This window comes from Podarcis pityusensis, assembly GCF_964106645.2.
Source record: "Podarcis pityusensis genome assembly, chromosome: 17".
In the NCBI taxonomy this organism is placed as follows: domain Eukaryota; kingdom Metazoa; phylum Chordata; class Lepidosauria; order Squamata; family Lacertidae; genus Podarcis; species Podarcis pityusensis.
In genome coordinates, this window is record NC_138042.1 from 1,888,112 (window position 1) to 1,908,856 (window position 20,745).

The 20,745-nt window shown below is 44.1% G+C and overlaps 1 protein-coding gene across 1 annotated transcript; it reads right to left on the bottom strand.

Annotated features, from left to right (window-relative positions):
- Window positions 1–6,702: 6,702 nt before the first annotated feature.
- LOC308466540 (olfactory receptor 1K1-like) lies at window positions 6,703–7,641 on the bottom strand (the record flags this gene model as incomplete). Its single annotated transcript, XM_080987365.1, has 1 exon — window positions 6,703–7,641. One exon carries the CDS (start codon window positions 7,639–7,641, stop codon window positions 6,703–6,705), a length of 939 nt encoding a protein of 312 aa, XP_080843491.1.
- Between the last annotated feature and the right edge of the window lie 13,104 nt (window positions 7,642–20,745).

The following is a 20,745-nucleotide window of genomic DNA, read 5'->3' on the forward strand; positions in this document are numbered from 1 at the left end:
TGTTGGTTTTTTTTTAAAAAATGGATAGCAGATGTGGGATGGGGGGGGGCTTCAAATTGGAACAGGATCATCTCTCTCTATACCATTAGAGATCTATATATAGATCTCTCTATATACCATTTTCCAGGGAAAGAATCCTTTTTCTCTGAGGAATTTCCCTGAGAACAAACACTGAGAGTCTTCCACTGTTGCATCCAGCTTGGTTCTGGGGCCAGATATCCAAATGCATGATCTCATAATTATAATATAGAAAGCTACATAATAGTCAATTTGCTACTGTCTACTATGGTAGTCTCTAAATCTGCTTGAAGCTCTTTGCTCTCCCTTTCCCCTCTTGACAACTCCTTTTTCATCTGGCAAATGTATCTACATCTGTATTGTTCGTAATATATCTAGCGTTTTTCTTTAAGCTTTCTTTTCACATTACTTGTTCCTTTTGTGACCTGGTTATGATCCCAGAGGTGTTTGTATGGTGCCTGAGGCAACATCAGGTGCCTTGGAGATAAATAAATGTATAGGATAATAAATATCAACATGAATTGTTTCCCCCTTTTATAGGGCCCTTCCAGATGTTTTTTGAATTGAGCATTCATGATGATTTGTGATCATGATGGTAACTGGTTGCACTTGCAGATGTTCAGGGACAGACAGGCTACTGTGTTTTCAGTCGGTGCAGGTCCTTAACTTCCTGCTGAAACATTTTTTTGTTTATGCATACATATTCAATGGTGTAATGTCGAGAGATCTCAAATATTTATTGTAAATGTTGTCGTGTATGAAAAGGATGGCTGTAAATCAATTGAAAAACCAATAAATATGTTCAAAAACAAAACAAAACAGCTGGAGTTTGCCCAACAAATGATTTCCAGAGAATGCATTGTGTTTGGTAAGTGGGACCTGCATATCCTATTGTGTCGATGGCATTCTGCAGAATATGCCCACTAAAAGCCACCAGTATGAAGGACCCCCAATGGATCACCTTTTTGTGTGTGTCTCTTATGCTTATTTAAAATATGGGGGCTCACACATAAACAACCCCTTCATTAAGGACCACCTGTAGCTCCAAATGTGAAATTACTGCTTTTTGAAGATGGACTAGATCTGCTCCTTCACTCCCTTGTTTTTGTATGTGTTTGATGTGCCTGTCTAGCCCAGGGCAAAAGAAAATAGGAAAATCTAGGCAATGGTGAGGTAACATTTTCATTTTATTGTGGCTCCTACATATATTTCCCACCTCAAACAGGCAGGTAACAATATTCAGTGCAGGGAGGGGCAGCTTCCAATAAAGGTCTAGAAGACTATATATTTCCACGCTTTACTTCCCTGCATGTTTTGTGATTTTAGATCTCTGCTGGGGCTCTCTCACCAAAGAGTACTTGCCCCAAACCTGGATCTTGACATCCAGGGAATTCTCCTTTTTATTATACAATATTTTATTCTTTAACAAAATACCATATATTTCCCTCCCAGCTCCCTGCTTTTTATGCTCCAGCCAGCTCCTCCTCCCCCAGGTCTTTAGCTTGCTCTCAACCACTTGTGCTGGGTTAGGCGGCGTGTGTGAAATATTGAGGGGTGCCTGGGCCCCCTTGAATTTTTGAGGGTGTTCGGCCCCCTGGTCCCCAGATGGTGCCCTTGCTCTGAACCACCCAACCATACTCCCATATCCAACCTTTTTCCTGGTCACTCAAACCACAGTCAAAAAGGAATGATTGGAAAGTGACCCTTAAGTGACCCAAACTTAATTCTGGGCTTTTTGCCCTGCCAGACAAACTTAGAAATGTCTCTCTGCCACTTCTGGAAGCACCCCGTTTTGTCCAAAACCTGAAGTGTTTGAAATAAAAACAACATCCTTGGCAATACATTCATCTTGATAGCAGCAATTCGGCCTAACAAAGAAAGTTTCAATTTTGACCAACTATCTAAGTCTCTCTTAATTTCTGTCCAGCATTTTTCATAATTGTCCTTAAATAGACTTAGATTTTTTACTGTTATGTTTACCCCTAGGTATTTTACTTTTTTAACCACATTAAGTTCCGTCTCATTCTGAAACCGTTCTGACTCTGTATCAGTCAAATTTTTCCCCAAAACCTTAGTTTTCTGTTTATTTAGTTTAAATCCAGCCACCCGACCAAAGTCATTAATCAGTTGTAATACTCTTTTCGTACTGGGCTCTGGCTTCTGCAAGGTCAAAACCAGGTCATCTGCGAAAGCTTTTAATTTATATTGTTTCTGACCGACCTGAATTCCTTCCACCAACCGATCCCCTCTAATCATATTCAATAGCACTTCCAGAACCGAAATGAATAACAAAGGGGAAATAGGGCAACCTTGTCGTGTCCCTTTTTCAATTTTAAACTCTTCTGTAACCACATTATTAACTATCAGTTTAGCTTTCTGTTCTGAATATATCGCCTCAATCCCATTCTCAAAACCCCGTCCCACTCCCATCTCTTTTAAATTTCCCATCATAAATTTCCAGGAGATATTGTCAAAGGCCTTCTCCGCGTCTATAAAAATTAAAACTGCTTTTGTATTTATATCTGTTTGCAAAAGTTCCAAAATGTCAATAATGTTCCTTGTATTAGCAAACAGATGTCTACCTGGGAGAAAGCCGGCCTGGTCCTTATGAATTACTTCATTTAAAACTTTTTTAAGTCTATTTGCCAAAATGTCTGCAAATATTTTGTAATCCACATTTAAAAGAGAGATGGGACGGTAGTTCTTAAGTTGTGTCTTTTCAGCTTCCGACTTTGGTATTAATGTGATGAACGCTTCCTTCCACGACTCCGGTGCCCTCTTCCCCTCCATAATTTCATTGCTGACCTCCATCAAAGGTTGTATCAAATAGTCTTTTAATGTCTTATAGTACTTGGAGGTCAGCCCATCTGGTCCTGGAGATTTGCCAAGTTGCATGTTCTGGATGGCTTGTTCGATCTCCTGTCGTGTTATTTTAGAATTCAGGATTGTCCTATTTTCTTGTGACAATTTAGATAGTCCGTTTTTTGCCAAAAATTGTTTAATCTCAACATCGTCTTGCGGCCCTTGGGTGTATAATTTTTTGAAGTATCTCTGGAAACACTTTCTGATATCCACTGGATTCTGGATGTTTTTTCCATCAACCTCTAAGTTTGTAACAGTATTTAATCTTTGTCTTCTCTTCAACTGCCAAGCCAGCAGTTTTCCACATTTATTCGCCGACTCAAACGTTTTTTGTTTCATTAATTTAACCTTCCATTCAATTTCCTGATTTATCAATTTAGAATATTGTGTTTGATAAAGTTTAATTTCTCTCAGAGTTGGCTGTGACTTCGGATTCACTCTTAATTTCTTCTCTAATTCTTTTATTTTATCCAAAATCTTATCTTTTTTCTCATTTTGTGTTCTTTTCTTTACTGCATTCTGTTGTATCAAGAATCCCCTCATTACAGCTTTGCTTGCGTCCCAGATTATTCTTTTTTCCACCATATTATTCATGTTTATCTCAAAGTAGTCCTTCAAAGCTTTTTGGGCCTTCTTGGTAATTTCCTGATCTCTAAACAAATTGTCATTCATCTTCCATCTAAAGGATCCAGTTGGTAATAGTGTCATATCCATCTTTACTGCGTTATGGTCGGAGCAGGTCTTTGGGCAGATTTCCACTTTTCTGACCTTAGGTGCCAGGCCTCTAGAAATCCATATTTGGTCGATTCTTGTCCAGGTCAGTTGGGCTTCAGAAAAGAATGTTCCCTCTCTTCCTAGTGGGTTCTTTGTCCTCCAAATGTCAATCAAATCCATATTGTCAGTCATTTCAAAAAAGGTTTTAGGTAGTCTGCCGTCTTTTGTAACATTTTGACTTTGTGACTTGTCCATGTTAGTTGATACGACCCCATTCATATCTCCCATCATTATGATGTTGTTGTAGTCTAGATAGTCCAGCATTGTCTCCTGCAGCTTCTTGTAAAATTCCGATTTCCCTTCATTAGGTGCATAGATTCCTAATATCAGCAATTTCTCTCCTTGATATTGTATCTCAATAGCCAAAATTCTTCCATGTTCATCTTTAAATAGGAATTTAGGTGACAGGCTCTCTTTCGCATATATCACCACGCCTCTCTTCTTAACTTTGTCCGACGATACAAATTCCTGGCCCAATCTTTTATTTATTAACACTTTTCTGTGGAGCCTCGTCACATGTGTTTCTTGTAAACAAATAATGTCCAATTGTTCTTTTTTTAATATATGAAATATTTTCTTCCTTTTTTCCGGAATGTTACAACCATTAATATTCCAGCTCAACAGTTGCAGAGACATCCTGAATTATCTGGTTATTTTTCAAGGGGTGGTATCTTGTTCTCAGGATCTTCAGGTTCCACAGGTGCTGGTGTTGGTACTGGCGTTGCCTCAGGCCCAGAAGGTAGTTCAATTCCTTTTTGAAGGTCCTCTCCGTATGTAGACAGGAATTTGTCTCTCTCTTCCAGTGTTCTTACTTTAACCTTTCTCCCTCTAAAGGTAAAAGATATTCCTTGGGGAAATTCCCACCTGAATGGAATTGCGTTGCTCCTTAGTAGTTTAGCAAGTTCAGAATAGGCGGCTCTAAGATCCAGCAGTAGTCTTGGGATATCTTTATAGATTTCAATTCTTCTATCCAAAACCTCCAGTGATTTTACGAAATGTAGGCCCAAGATCTTATCCCTTTCCTCCTTTGATCTCAATGTTATCAAACAGTCTCTGGGCCTCTCCTTCTTTATGAATCTTCCAAGTCTGAAAGCTGACACGATTTTAAAGTCCTTTTCTTCCAAATTCCAGAACTTGGAGAATTCTTTAGTCAAAAACTCAGTTAGATGTCCTTCTTCTGCCTCTTGTAATAATCTAATCCTCAAGTTATTCTCACGATTTCGCAGTTCTATCATGGAGAGATAAATCTGATGTTCCCCAACTTGTTTAGTGAGTGGTCTTACCTCTTGCTCTAAATTTTCTAATTTTTGTCTGGTATCCTCAGCCAATTTCCGATTTTCTGCTGAGGCCTCCGTTAACTGTCCAATTGCTTGTGCATTCTGTACCACTTGTGTAGTTAATTTATTTAGACATTCTGTATTTTTGTCAATCTTTGCTGATTGCGCATCTACTTTCTTGTCCAAAGCTTCCAATTTTTCAAAAATTTTGTCTAGAACAGAAACAGATACTCCTGAGGCCATATCTTCCAATTGTAACTGCTCTGCTTCGCCCTCTCCCTCCACTTCTGAGGGCAAAGCAGGTACAGATGATCTACGTGTCTGCGAGGCTGAGGTTAGAGTTGTTAAAGTTGTTTGTTTAGCTCTCCCTCTTTTTCTTGTGCCACTCATTCCAACGTTATCTGTCAGTCAAGGTCACACTGAGTTATTCCCATGGGAATGGAAAGGTCCAGAGCAAGCAAACAACAAGGGAATCGAAAGTAAAATGTGCATGTAAAGTCACTGTTTTAATCCAATCCTCTAGAGGGAGCTTAAAATGTCTTTCAGAGTCTAATTTAATGTCCAAGAACCTTCAAATACAAATGTTTAGCAGAGTTTATAAATAGTCACTTTGTTACAGACAGTGCTTATTTATCTCCAAAAAGAGTGTTTCAAATTTAAAAGGTCTCAATACCCTCAGATTGTTTCAAGTTCCAATATACAGTATCCAAATCTGCAGTACTGACAGCTCCCTTAGTGCTCAGGCAGCTCCTGACTCTGGGTTTCACCTTCTAATTTGTAATCCAATAAAAGGAGGAAAGTCAAGTGCAAGTAATAATCCCAAATCTTTAGCTTAAAGTCTTTACTTTAAGATGCAAGTTCAATAGATGCTTAGATCTGTAAAGCTTAGAATCTCTTTCTTTCAGCCTCCACTCCTCCAGCTGATTGCTTTTTTCAAGTTCAATGGCTGCGGAAGACGGACTTCCTGCTTCCACGTCTCTCCGCTTTCAGCCAAGTTCAAGCCAATTTAGATTTTCCCTTTAAAGTCTCTAATTTCAAGTGACTCAGTCTTTTACTCACAAGTTAGTTGCTTTTCGTCCGAATCCGTAATTTAGCAGGAAAAGGGATCAGCGCTCACCGACAGCAGCAGCGCGGCTTCGCTCCTCAGGCTGTGAAGCAGCTCTCAGCGCCGCAACCCCCCTCCGCGCTCCGGAGCCCCTTACGGGGTTCCTTTTGCGCTTGGAGGGTCGCTCAAGGCGCCCACCGAGCCTCAAGACCCCAGGCTCTTGCCGCCTGGGGTTTTCCAGAATGGGTCTCCGCTTCGCCGTAGCGGACGACCCGTTGCCTGCGGAGCCTCCTCTCCCATTCAGAAGAGGACCGCCATTGCCGTTCGCGCCGCCCCCGGAAGTGCCCGGCCCCCTTGAATTTTTGAGGGTGTTCGGCCCCCTGGTCCCCAGATGGTGCCCTTGCTCTGAACCACCCAACCATACTCCCATATCCAACCTTTTTCCTGGTCACTCAAACCACAGTCAAAAAGGAATGATTGGAAAGTGACCCTGTGGTAGACTCCATGACAACATGGCTACCTTTGGCACACTGACAAGCATTTATCTAACAATTTTCCTGTGTAAAATGGCTATTGGAATCCAGAGGGAAATTCACCTTTTAACATCATGTAAATGTGGTTGTAAACTGTGGAGACTGTTCCATGAATCCCAGAAAACTCAGTTACAGTGGATGGTGTGGTTCAAACATTGGTGTTGTTCAGCAAGGTGTCTTGGAAGAAAGGCACTCAGTGTGTTCCCACCTTCCTGCATAGAGTTTTGCGAAATGCTCCTTTGACATCGTCATTCCTCAGGCTGTATATAAAAGGGTTGAGCATAGGTATGACAATGGTATACATGATTGTGGCAACCCTTCCCTTTTCTGCTGAGTAGCGAGCAGTGGGCTGGAAATAGACCCCAATTACTGTGCCGTAAAAGAGGGTGACCACCAGCAGGTGAGCTCCACAGGTAGAGAATGCCTTGCGCCACCCAGAACCCGCAGGCAGCCTCAGGACTGTGACCAGGATAAGGGCATAGGAGATCACAATGAAGACAAAGGGGCTCAGCACCACTAAGGCCCCCTCAGTGAAGATCAACATCTCAATTAAGCTGGTATCAGTGCAGGACAGAGCCAGCACAGGCTGGTGATCACAGAAGAAGTGGGGAATCTCATGGGAAGCACAGAACGAGAGGCGGGACATCAGGATTATGTGCAACAAAGAATGGAGGTGGGAGACAATCCAGGAGCCGGCCACAAACCCCACACACAGGCTTTGACTCATCATGATGGTGTACTGCAGGGGGTTACGGATGGCCACATAGCGATCATAAGCCATGGAGGCCAGAAGAAAGCTGTCGGTGACCCCAAAGGCAAAGAAGAAATACATTTGAGTCAGGCAGGCCACATAAGAGATGCTTTTGGCTTCTGACACCAGGTTGACTAACATCTTGGGCACGGTGACGGAGGTGAAACAGGCATCCACCAGGGAAAGGTGCCCCACAAAGAAGTACATGGGGGTGTGCAGATGAGCATCACAAAGGATCAACAGGATGATCAGGAGGTTCCCTAGGATGCCCACTATATACATCACCAGGAAGATGGCAAAGAGGAACTTCTGCTGTCCTGGATGGGAGGACAGACCGATGAGAATGAAGTCAGAGTGAGTGGAATGGTTTGCACTGGCCATGTCTCTGAGGAGCCTGAAAGGGAACTAGATTAAAATTCATGAAGTCTCTGCAAGCAGTTCACCCAGCGCATATGATGTATTTAAAGCCTTATTAGGCACATTCTCTACAAAAAGCGTTTCCTATGCCATGGATACTTTTGAAAGCATGAAAAACAAATCTGCCCTCTCCCTGCACAGCTCAATCCGTGCAACTATCCAGAGCGTAAAGCACAAGGGAAGCAAAGGAGGCTACTCCATCTCATCACTCTGCTGACAGCCTGCAGGATCAGAGAGGACAGGTGAGCAGGCAGTTGCATCATGGAGAAAAAGCAGTGGGGTCAAGGGGCTCAGAAGATCGACAGCAGGCCGTCTGCTGTGATGTGGGCCTTGACAGGTACCCCAGAATGCCAACTGCTGGTGCCAACCCTGTCTGTGAATATCCCTGCTTCCCTAAATGTAAATCACAGCTGTGATTCCATCGCATTGGTTATGAGCAACGGGAAGCAGGAGCAGGCTCATTATTTCATAAAACTATTGCAAATTGTGGCATGTAAATTTTGCCTCCTATATCTGCATTATATAGGGGTAGAATCTTGCTTTTTAAAAGTATGTTGCAATATCTATGATTTCACATACCTCAATTCTCACTTTCCCTAGGACCATAATTACAGGGGGGGGGGGGAGGACACTCTGTCCCACATCCATTGGCCAAAGAAGTGAAAACCATCAATTACTATTCAAGCAACAACCTCAGTAAGCAGGGGTGCCAACTTGAATAAAATATGGGAGGTGGGACTTAAGCACCAACCAGCTTAATCAATCACACACCATTTGAATGACAATGCCCATCAATGGCGGGCAGACGGGCTTGGACCCCTCAAATATTTTATGGAGGGGGAAGGACCTTGGCCTCTGGGAGCTGGCTCCTATGCCAGTAAGGGAAGTTCAGCCTGGCCTCAGCTGGACATAGGTAAAGGTAAAGGGACCCCTGACCGTTAGGTCCAGTCGTGGATGACTCTGGGGTTGCGGCGCTCATCTCGCTTTATTGGCTGAGGGAGCCGCCATACAGCTTCCGGGTCATGTGGCCAGCATGACTAAGCCGCTTCTGGTGAACCAGAGCAGTGCACGGAAACACCGTTTAACTTCCTGCCGGAGCGGTACCTATTTATCTACTTGCACTGGTGTGCTTTTGAACTGCTAGGTTGGCAGGAGCAGGGACCGAGCAACGGGAGCTCACCCCATTGCGGGGATTCGAACTGCCAACCTTCTGATCGGCAAGTCCTAGGCTCTGTGGTTTAACCCACAGCGCCACCCTGGACATACAAGCTTGTTTATAGCTTCATGCTTTATTCTGGCCTTAAAGAACAGATCCCCTCCTCTGTCTTTTCCCTCCACTTCACCTGGTCTTTTTATTTCCTAAGTTTGGTGACAGGGCCACATGGAGTGTGACATGCTCAGGCTCAATACTATTCAATGGAGGGAGAGGTGACATTTGGAGATGTTAACATAGATCAGGACCCACCAGCCACGAAGACTTACTCTGACACCTTTCCTCTCTTTCTCCCTTCCGATCTTCTTAAATCTCTCCTGTTTCAGGGAAGGTGTTGATGTAACCCTCAAGAGCAGTGTTTCCAAAACTTGGGCCTCCAGCTGTTTTTGAACTACAATTCCCATCTTCTCTGACCACTGGTCCTGCTAGCTAGGAATGATGGGAGTTGCAGTCCAAAAACAGCTGGAGACCCAAGTTTGGGGAACACCATTAAAGCAGAGCAGTGGTGGCTAGCCCTCAGTTTGGGAGCCTAATCTGGCCACCCAAGCAAATATTTCTGCTCCCCCCATCAAGTCTGCTGGCAGCAGCAAAGGAAAAAAAGATCATTTGAGGACTGGACAAGGAATGATCACGCCTCCTCCTTATGGCTCTGTCCAGCTCACCTGGAGGAGCTGGGCTCTGTGTGTGCCTGTGTGTGACCTGCATGCTGGTGCATGGAAGGGTGTGTGTGTGAGGGTGTGGGGTGGGCAACCCACCACTGGCATACAACCCCTGGAAAGATTTGCCACACCTGCTCTACAGGAACTAAACTCAGCAGTGCCGGGTTTAGGGTGGTGCAGGCGCCAAGCTGAGGAGGCACAAAACAGCAGCAGCAACCAGAAGAAGAACTGCACCAAAAGGAATGATTGTGAAAATGAGAAATATGGGGGGGGGGGCACTCCAAATGTGTTCTTTGCTCAGGGTGTCATATTACCCAGATCTACCCTGAACCCAGATACATGTAACCATCACCTATATTCTTCCTCTTCCACATTTGCATCTATGTTAACTTCCCTGCCTCCTCTCTTCCTTGAAACAGGCACCTGTTGTTGTTTTTCCTTGCTCTTTTACCTATTATTCCTTAAAGCCCCAAGTACATCAATGGTGCTTATATATCTGTGTATCCACCCCCTTCTCCCTGGACCCTAAAGGTAGGGCTTATCCACACTTAGCTGTTGGCCTGCTCTTCCCAGGCTCAGACCTGCACTTTAAAACTCTTGTGTCCAAGCACCCTGCTTTTTTTTGCTCCAGAGTTTTCCCATTGAAAACTCACTCTTTAGTGCTCAATCAGAGCAAACCTTAATTTAGGCTTTCTGGAGCAAAACAAAGGGGCTCAGATGCAGAGCTTTAAAGCACAGACTGTGCCTGGAAAGAGCAGAAGAAAGGTAAGGGTGGATAAGCCTGCAGAAAGGTTGATCAGTAGACAACAGAGTAGGGAGGGAGAAAAATGAAAGAAATCCCTCCATCCTTTCTCCAACCCTTCCTGGCTGTCTGAATCATAATTTTCCTGCTGCATGCCAGCAAGAGGTAGCTTCATAGGAGTTGTGGAAGTTTATTTCATTGTAAATTGAGAAGGATCTCATGCTGGCCAAGGGAAAAAGAATGGCGCTGCTGCCATCCTTCAGCCTGTTTCCAAAGATCCCCTTTCTCACACACAAAGATACAGCAGGAATTCTAAGTATAGTAACTCAAAAGCTGGATATTTAAACCCCTGACCATGTTCCATGGAGGTTACTTGCCCAGCTGTGCTCAGCTGTCCAAAGATGGCTTCATCATAGAGGGAGTTGGGAGCAGCAGAAAGCAACAAAGACCTGGATAAAAAGCCAAATAACAAAGTTGTGTTCTAATATGCAGCAATGAGAAGCACAAATTAAGGGGGGTTATATTTATAGCTACCATAAAGCTCACTCAAGCAGCATCCCCATGAGCTATGATTCTGTAGCAGACAGAGACACGGATCACTTGGGGGCCAACACATGGGGGAGAAAGAGAACAAACATTTATTTAGTCTTCTTTAAAAACTTGGAAGTTCCCTGAGGTGACACCAAGCAGAGACCCAGCTCAATAGTTCAGAAAAGCCTCTCTTGCCTGATGTGTGAGCCTCACCATCAAGGAGCACCCCAGTGCAGGGGCGTGGGAAGGGGTGTGTGGTGGGTGCGGTCCACCCCGGGTGTCGTCCTTGAGGGGGGTGACAAAATGGCACACTGTGGGGGTTGGCACTTACCGTGGGGCCTGGCCTGCAGCGCGCCCAAGCCACGCGTCTCTCCTGGGGGTGACACGGTGGCTCTGGGCCCCGTGCTGCCTGAAACAGCAGCATGGGGCTTGCGTCCACCAGGCGGACTCCGTGGGCAGCTCGCCACACTGCCCCCCTGGGCGGATTGCCACGCCGCTCCCCTGGGCAGATCACCACAGCACCTCCATGCGGTGCCCCCATGTGCAGATCGCCACAGCGCCCCCATGGATGGATCGCCCTGCCCCCACCGCTCCAAGTGCCGGAGCAGCTGGCTATGCCCCTGCCCCAGTGCAGCCATCCAAGAAGCAGCCAGAGGGAAGCTACTGCAGTGGTATTCCCATATGCACTGGCAGTGGGAAATGGGCCAACACAGGGCGGGCTGGATCCTGAGTCAGCCCTGCTGCCATCCATCCAAGACAGTAGCAGGACCAATCTGGGTCTCTTTGCTGCTGCAGCTCAGCAAAGGGACATGCTGTCCTCTGCCTGCCCCTTTCTGCCTTGTCTGGCATGAGCTGTGGGTGTGGTGGCAGCTACACCATCCCATTCAACCCTGTGCTGCCAGCTAGGGATTTGGATTGCCACCTTAAACTGCTAGATGATACCATGTGGAGAGGGAAAGTTGGTAGACTGGGGGAATTTGCAGCAGCTGGGCCAGCTAGTGGGAGTTCTCCATCCCCTCTCTCCAGGCACAAACACCTCTCCTTGCTTGCCTGATGTGTGGGCCTGAGGGTAAGAGCCACAGAGTAAGGTGATCACATTTAAAGCACATTATGTCCCCTGAAGACTCATGGGAACTGTAGTTTACCCCTCACACAGCTACAATTTCCAGCACCCTTAACAAACTACAGACCACAGACTTTTTTGGGTGTAGCCAAGTGTTGAATGAAAGTGTATGGAGTGGATCTGCCCAAAGCAGTGTTTTTATTGCTGCATTTAGATAACTTAACAGTGCAAATGCCCCACTGAGTTCAAGGGGACTTCAGGTAAACATGTTATAGGATTGGAGCTTAATTGCTAAGGCAATGCTATGTTCTGTGTTTATTCTTCCAATGTTATTCATACATTTACATTTTCTCCTGGAGATAATTTCAAAAGTTGCCATTCTAAACAGATGCAAGGGCTATTGCCCCAAAGTTTTTGACAAAGTCTGATTTATGCTAGGTGAGAATTTGGCCAAGTTGCTTTGGTGCAGTAAGGCCAGCCAATTAGCCATCCCCTTTGATCCAAAGGTACAATAGCTGCAAATCCAGTTCATTTTGCTCAATGCAGATTTACACCAGCTGGCAAATCTGGACCTGATGGCTCCAGTAGAACCAGACTAGATAACCCTGTCTAGGAAATTGCACCCAAGATACCTAGATAATTCCCTCCCTTCTATGCTGTGTTCATCTGCGTCCCCAGATGCTTCGGGGCTCAACTCTCTAAGGATTTCTACTGTCTTTAAGAAAAACCCCGTGTGGTTAATCATAGAAGGAAATGGAGCTCATTAGAAGTTTGTTCAGGAACCAAGTTAGTTAGCGAATATTGCAGCTTATATCTGTCTATCATGCCTCCATTTGTGCTCTCCTATTATTATTATTATTATTATTATTATTATTCTTACTGAGAATTTCCACCAAATAAAGTGATTTTTTAAAATGATGGAAGTTGTAGTCTAGCAACATCTGGAGGGCCGCATGTTTCTTACCCCTGATTGCCTATTAATTGACAGTTCTTTCTGTGTGCCAAATCCAAAGTGATAGCAGCTTGAGCAAAGAAACTCTGCTTGCAAATTTACTATAACAATTTGCTGGAACATACAAATAAAATCCTTATCTGCTTTCTTATTATCCCAAAATCCCAGCTTTCAGGAAAGAAAGTGAAGACCTTTCCAGATGTTTTCTAGTCAGGTATTGTATCTTAAAGGAGAGCTAAAGTTATCATGATTTGCTTTTAGTATAATTACCCCTAGACCCTGGGTTAGCTTGAGCATTTGTTAATGGAGAATCTCTTTGGTTTCTGGAAAATAGATTGTTAACAGGAAAGGAGTTTGGGGCCTCTAACCTGGGCATATTTCTTCTAATATCTGCATTAGGGCCAATATAATGAATCTTCCCTTCTTGCCTGTTGGAGCATTTCCAAATATTATTAAGACAGGTGACAGAGGCAGGAGCAGTGCTTTTTTTGAGACGGCCTGCGCTGGTATGCCATACTGCCACCTCTTTTTCTCCCCACCACCATCCCGCAGCTGCTGTTGCTCACTCACCCACCCACCCACTCCTTCCCCCATTGCACTTCCCACCCTGCTTCATTCTCCTCCTCCTCCACTGCTTCCCGGAGGACCTTTTAACAATCGCCAAAGCACCTTCCAGGAAAGTGCCCAACTATCATAAAAAGGTCACACCAGATGTAGCATTCCCAAAGCAAGGAAGGATTGGACTCTGATTAATAGAATACACACGAGGCTTGACCAGCAAGACTCTGGGAGGGGTGCCAATAATAATAATTCCTGTCCAGCCCTCGGCCCAGGTCATTTTATTCACAAAAGAACTTTTTACACAGTGTTTGTAAGAACCAATCAGATTTCCTCTGAGCATTTCAAAAACCCCACATGGGACAAAGTCAGATCAGATCAGAAGAAATTCTGTTAACTACAAAGACTACAAAGCAATAAAACAGGACTAGAAAGGAGGAATGCATCCAGCAAACCCGGAGGTCAGAAACAAGCAGTAAAGGAAGGAAGGATGGGTAGTATTTACCATCTCTTTGTGAACTCTCTTCCTGGCCCAAAGATCTATCTAAAGATTAAACTACATCAAAGTAACCTACTCTCTTTATGTACTGAGGATGCCTGATGCACAACTGGCCTGTGTTCTGGAATGCTGACATGTGCCTGTCAGGCAGAGAAATAGGACAGTAGAGAAAATGGCCAGAGATGCAGAGCCTTGTGGGATTTGATCAGAAATTATTTTCAATGAATCAAACCCAGTCAACACAATGCTTTCATTGTGGACACAATGGCTTGATGCATATTTTATAATTCCTCAAAGTAATCCCATCTGATCACTACACCAGAGCAGCTGGTTAGAGTTGGCTGATAATGCCAAGGTTAAACGTTTGATCCTCATCTGGGACAGCTGCATATTTCTGCATTGCAGGGGTTGGACTAGATGATCCTGAGGGTGCCTTGCAACTCCACAGCTCCATGATTCCATGATTCTGCAGCTTCTGGTCCTGCCTCCTCTGCTTCAATGTCTGAGTCTGAACTGCTCCCTGCAAGAGGCTTTCCTTGCTCACTAAAGCCTGTTGCCTCTTCAGCATCCAACCATTCCACCCCCCATTCTCCCTCTGATCTCTCCTCAGTGTCCCACCACCAATCCCTGGGCTCTGAGCCTTCTTCCTCTGAAGCATCTCACCCCTCATTGTCATCCACCTAGTCCCTGACAATGTGGAACTATAGGTATAGATATTAATGAAGCTAATTGGGAAAACGCATGATCCATTTTTGTCTAAATTGTGTGAAGAAAGCACACAGCATTTTAACTTAGCAGTTTGAGCCTAGCTGCCCATTTTTTTGCTGTGCATCTTATAGAATAGAATCATAGAATCATAGAGTTGGAAGAGACCACAAGGGCCATCGAGTCCAACCCCCTGCCAAGCAGGAAACACCATCAGAGCACTTCTGCTTTACAGATGTATTCCAGTATCTGCAAACATGTAATATCATGCTGGTTTCTGCTTCTCTCTCAACAGAAAAATGTCACAATGGGCAATCAAACAGTCTTTTCTGGATTTATCCTTTCAGGTTTCTCCGCCAGTGCAGAATACTGAGGCATCCTCTTTCCCGTTTTCCTAACCATGTATCTGCTGACTATACTGGGAAATGTGCTTATTGTCCTGCTCATCTGCTCTGATCCTCCTCTCCTTTCTGCTCCCATGTACTTCTTCTGGTGGATGTCACTGTTCCCAAGATGCTGGAGACCCTTGGAGACTCTGGAAGTGCAGACATCTCCTACTGGGGCTGCCTAACCCAGATGCATTTCTTCATTGTCTTTGGCAATATTGATAGCTTCCTTCTGGTTTCCATGGCAGATGACCAGTATGTGGCCATCTGCCATCTATTGCACTATGCCACTCTAATGAGTCATAAACACTGGCTCTTGTTAGTCCCAGGCTCCTGGGGTCTCTTCAATGTTTGCTGCTTGTTCCACACTCTTTTGACCGACCAGCTCTCCTTCTGTGGTCCCTGGGAGGTTTCCCACTTCTGTGACACTTATCCTCTATTGCATCTCTCCTGCTCTGACACTCATTCTACCCAAATGTTGGTCTACGCATTTGGCGGCATGCTGGTGATGACTCCATTTTTCTGCATCCTGCTGTCCTACATCTGGATTGTAGGTGCCGTGCTTAAGGTACCTTCAGCAGCTGGAAAGAAGACAACTTTTTCCATGTCACTGTCATGACCCTCTTCTATGGCAGCATCATTGGAGTCTGCTTCCAGCCATCCTCCACCTCCTCAGGTGAGAGGAGGCAGGTAGCCACTGTTGCATACACGTGGTCACCCCCATGCTGAACCCTATCATATACAACCTGAGATGAAGGCAGCCATGAAAATGCTCTTCAGTAAGCTTGGACTGGTGACCACAGGTATTTCAGCTGAACAGTGGGTTGCTAAATGAGAATTAATTAAAACAGGGGGTTTTTCACTCATTGATTTGCACAATGGTCACACTAGACCATGTTGGCTGCATAGATGGAGAATGGCAAAATAGATAAGATGCTGCCTCAAGGAGAGTTGTTCAGAGTATGCAAATTCAACTGCACAGACAGCTGTTTATCAGACAGACATCTTCAAAGATACCCATAAGAACAACTGTTTTTAAATCCTTCCTGTATATGTCTGTCTATTCAGAAGTAAGCCCCAGGGAGTATATTGGGACTCCCAGGTAAGTATGTATAGGCGTACACTCTGTCAATATTGCTGGAAGTACAATTTCCAACATGCTTGACCACTGGTGATGTGGGCTGGATTTGGAATTCAATAGCATCTAGACTAGGGTACCACATTGTTTGCCCTTTGTCTATAGAATTGTGTATAGAATTGCAGCCTAATACTTACAGCAGGGATGGGGAACCTGGGGTCCTCCAGACTTTGGTGACTCCAGCTCCCATCATCTCTGATCATTGGAGCTGGAGTGTGACAAGATCCGGAAGGCCACCTGTTGGGTACGCAGTGGTCACACCCCTACAGAACCCTTTCATCTACCCCCTGAGAAACAAAGAGATTAAGGTTTCTCAGCTAGCTTAATAAAAAATCTGAATGTTTTAAATATTTTTTTTAATGTAGCCAGAAGACAGAAAATCAGAAGTTTTCTTTTTTGTATCTTTCTCTAGTTTTTGTTTTAAATCTTAGCTTCTTTCTTTCTTTCTTTCTTTCTTTCTTTCTTTCAACCCTTTTTTCTGTTTCTCTTCTTTCTTTCTTTTTTCTTTCTTTCTTTGAAGTCCTTTGTCTGGGGCCTTTATTAAGGTCCAGAGATTGTATACTGATGGGGGTGGTAGATGGTTGATGGAGGGCCCTGGGTGAGAGACAGAGAAATGTTAGTCTCCCTGGGTAATAGGCTGGGAGGAGAAAGGAAAGATCCCAGGTGAGACTGAGGAGGAGCTACTGTCCTCTGTGGGTGGAAAGAGCTAAGCCATGGGTAGGCAAACTAAGGCCCGGGGGCTGGATCCAGCCCAATCACCTTCTCAATCTGGCCCACGGATGGTCTGGGAATCAGCGTGTTTTTACATGAGTAGAATGTGTGCTTTTATTTAAAATGCATCTCTGGGTTATTTGTGGGGCACAGGAATTTGTTCATTTTATTTTTTCAAAATATAGTTTGGCCCCCCACAAGGTCTGAGGGACAGTGGACTGGCCCCCTGCTGAAAAAGCTTGCTGACCCCTGGGCTAAGCCTTACTTTTAAGAGAGGACTCCATATTCAGCTTATTCAAGTTTTAATTTTTGTAGTTATAATTTTACTGTATCATGGAATTTTAAAAAATAAATTAAAAAAATTATTTTAAAAATATGAATAATAAAACTCATTAAAGAGCTCACCTACTGGAATTAGCCTACCTGCTAACTCCTGGATTAACACTGGCAACACACATCTTGAATATGCACAGGTCTTGCTATTTCTTAGTTCTAGCATCCCAACCTTAATTAAATACTAACTCTAACTTAATCCAGAATTCAGGATGTCTTGCACCCACAGATTCATAACAATATTTTTATCCAATGTGAAGAAGAGAGGAAAAGGGGAAAAAGGGATCTGTTGAGTTTTTGAAATGCATAAAAGCATATTACAAAGAAGATAAGGAAAATATTTGATGCAGGAAAATCAAAGACAGTGTCAACATTAGAAAAAAAGAAACTTCCAATGGACTGTCCTGGTGGTTAAAGGAAGAATGTTTGCAAGGCAAAGTTTGGGCACAGGTCAATAAGCTTTGATATTGATAAAGATTGGCAGAGATTTACATTTCCAGCAGGAAAAATAAAGATACATTGTTAATTGTGTTAAACCTTCTGGGAGTTATATACAACAAGAATATTATTAACTTATGGTTTTACTCCATAGGCACCATCTCCATAGAGAGACTGTCCACCCCACCCAGAAATTTACAGAAAGCTTTAACTTGCCTGTGTATATAGTTGTTATTTTGACCAAACTGCGGGAGGCAGTGGAAGACAGAAGTGCCTGGCGTGCTCTGGTCCATGGGGTCACGAAGAGTCGGAGACGACTAAACAACTAAACAACAACAACATAGTTGTTATAACAAACTAATATTGCCACCGCTCAGGAATTTTGGAGCTAAAACATACTGCTGTTTCCAGCTTCCATGTAAGACCCTCAGCTGAGGAAAAACACCTTCGTTCCATAAGGTAAGTCACTTGTGGCTAAGGATGGAGGAGTCAATTTTGGGTTCCTATTTATCCCAGTCCTGAATTCAGTTTGAGATTCAATTTCTTTCACTTCCTCATTATCCTAAAATAGATGAGATACTTCTCTTGGTTATTTGATTATAGAAGGATAGAACTGTAGAGGAGGAAGGGACCCCAAGGGCCACCCCATCCAACCCTCTGCAATGCAGGAATCTCAACTCAAGCATCCGTGAAAGGTGGCCCTCCAACTTCTGCTTTAAAGCCTCCCATAGAAGGACTCTGTTCTACTGTCCAACAGCTCTTACTGTCATAAAGTTCTTCCTGATGTTTAGTAGGAATCTCTTTTCTTGTGACTTGAACCCATTGGTTCGGGTCCTCCCCTCTAAAGCAGGAGAAAAAAAACTTGCTCCATCCTCCATGTGAGAGCCCTTTAGATATTAGACGAGGCTATCAATTCTCCTCTCAGTTGCCTCTTTACCAGGCTAAATAGACCCAATTCCCTCAACTGTTCCACAGTAGACTTGGTTTCCAGACCCTTGATCATCTTGGTTGCCCTCCCCTGCACATGTTCCAGCTTGTTAATATATTTCTTAAATTTCCATGCCCAGAACTGGACACAAGAACTTCTCCAATCTATTAAGGTCATTTTGAATTCTGGTTCTGTGTCTGCTGCATTAGCTACCCACCCCCCCAGTTTGGTGTCATCTGCAAATTTGATGAGCACCTCCTCAATACCTTCATCCAAGTTGGGAATCCCTCATTCCTAATGATTCAAAGTTGGTGGATATTTCTCTGTTATTTCACTCAGAAGTAATCCCAGTCTTAAACTCAGTTTCTTCCTCCACTGAGGGCAAACACCTTCATTTCATGAGGCAAGCCACCTGTGACTAGGGTTTGGTGAATCTGTCCATTTTGCTTTATCTTAGTTCCTGATTATTCCAGTTCAAATTGCCCCATTCCCACATCACTCTGTGATTTATTTTTTAAGCTCTTATGAAAATTCACACACATATCTGTGCCCAATTTGAATAGTATGCTCATTTGTGCTGGCAGTTTTCAGATACTGTATATAGGAGAACTGCCCCTCAAAATTATGAGACGCGGATATTTTGAAGGTTATCTGCAATTTGTTTGCATATGGGGAATGGCTGAGGGACCTGAGTATGTTTAGCCTGGGAAAGAGGGTCCTGGGAGGACTAACCATCAAGAAGAACTTTCAGACAGGAAGAGCTGTTTGGCGGTGGAACTGTCTCCTTCGGGAGCTTGTGGACCCTCCTTTATTGGAGGTTTTTAAACAGAGGCTGGGTAGCCACCGGTCATGGATACTTTAGCTGAGTTTCCTGCATTGCAGGGGGTTGGACTAGATGACCCTTGGGGTCCCCTACAACGCTACAATTCTATGATTCTATTATTCTAATTCACATCAAAATGCAAACCAATTTATCCCCCATTCCTACTTGTAGCCCTACTTAGAAAATAGCTGGGCAGCCTGTGACCCTGCAGACTCCAGCTCCTATCAGCCTCTGCCAGCATGGCCAAGAAACTGACCAGAGCTTCACTCGGTTTGCCTCCTCTTATTCTTGCCAGCTTAACCATACAAGTTATTTCCCACACCTTAGAATGTCAGGCATCTATAGATGGTGGTACAAAAAATTTCCCATTTTGACTAACAAAGTAGTAATACTAATATGGTATACCACTCAGAGTGGCCTGGAGGGAAGGAGTCATGGGTTGTTAATAATGCATTCATTTAAAAAAAACACCCATTCCCATTGTGTGGTTCAATATCATCTGGCAATCACCCTACCCTGCATCACTGTCACTCATATTCAGACAAATGGACTGTTTTATTGTTGTTTACCAAAAGCGGAACCCCAAAGCATGGAAAGATATTCCTCAGGGGTCAGAAATGGAGGACGTGGCACCTCTCACTATTGGAGTGCAGCGGGGTCAGCCTTGAGTCGAAGCAGCCTTGAGAACGAGCTGCAGCAGATGCCATGTCAGGCATGGAGGCAGCGGCCATAATAGGCGACAGCTGGAGGGGCGCAGGGAGGCAAGGAGGCAGCGGCAGTGAGCTGTGGTGGAGGAGCCTGGGTCTGCTGCCCTAGGCGACCGCCTCACCAGGCCTTATGAGCAGGCCGGCCATGAGTCAGCGGTGTTGCTTGTGGGCAACACATGGCTCTTTCCTCATCAGTTAGCATTGTGGAAGCAAAGAAGAGCCTTACGTTATTTTAAAGACTACCAATTTTATTACAGCATAAACATTTGTGGACTGGAGCAATGGTTTCCAAACTTTTTCCCACCACAAACAACTTGAAAATTGCTGAGGGTCCTGGCAGACCACTTAATGATTCCCCCCCCCCCCCCGCCATGTGATGCAGTAATTGTAAATGAATTCCAACTGTAATACAATAAAATATAATGTAAGAAACAAACACAATAAAAATTTAAAATCAATTTGAGCATTTAACATGAAGGGTGTGTGCTGTCTGCCATCTTCAATTACAAATCTAGAAACATGTTGCAGATCACCTGAATGAAGCTCACGGACCACTGGAGTCCACTTTATCTGATGAAATGGACTTTTATCATGAAAGTCTATGCAATTTTTGTTTTGTCTTTAAGGTATCACAAAACTTTTGTTGCCTCCCTTTTTTGCTGAAATAGGTAAACATAGTTAC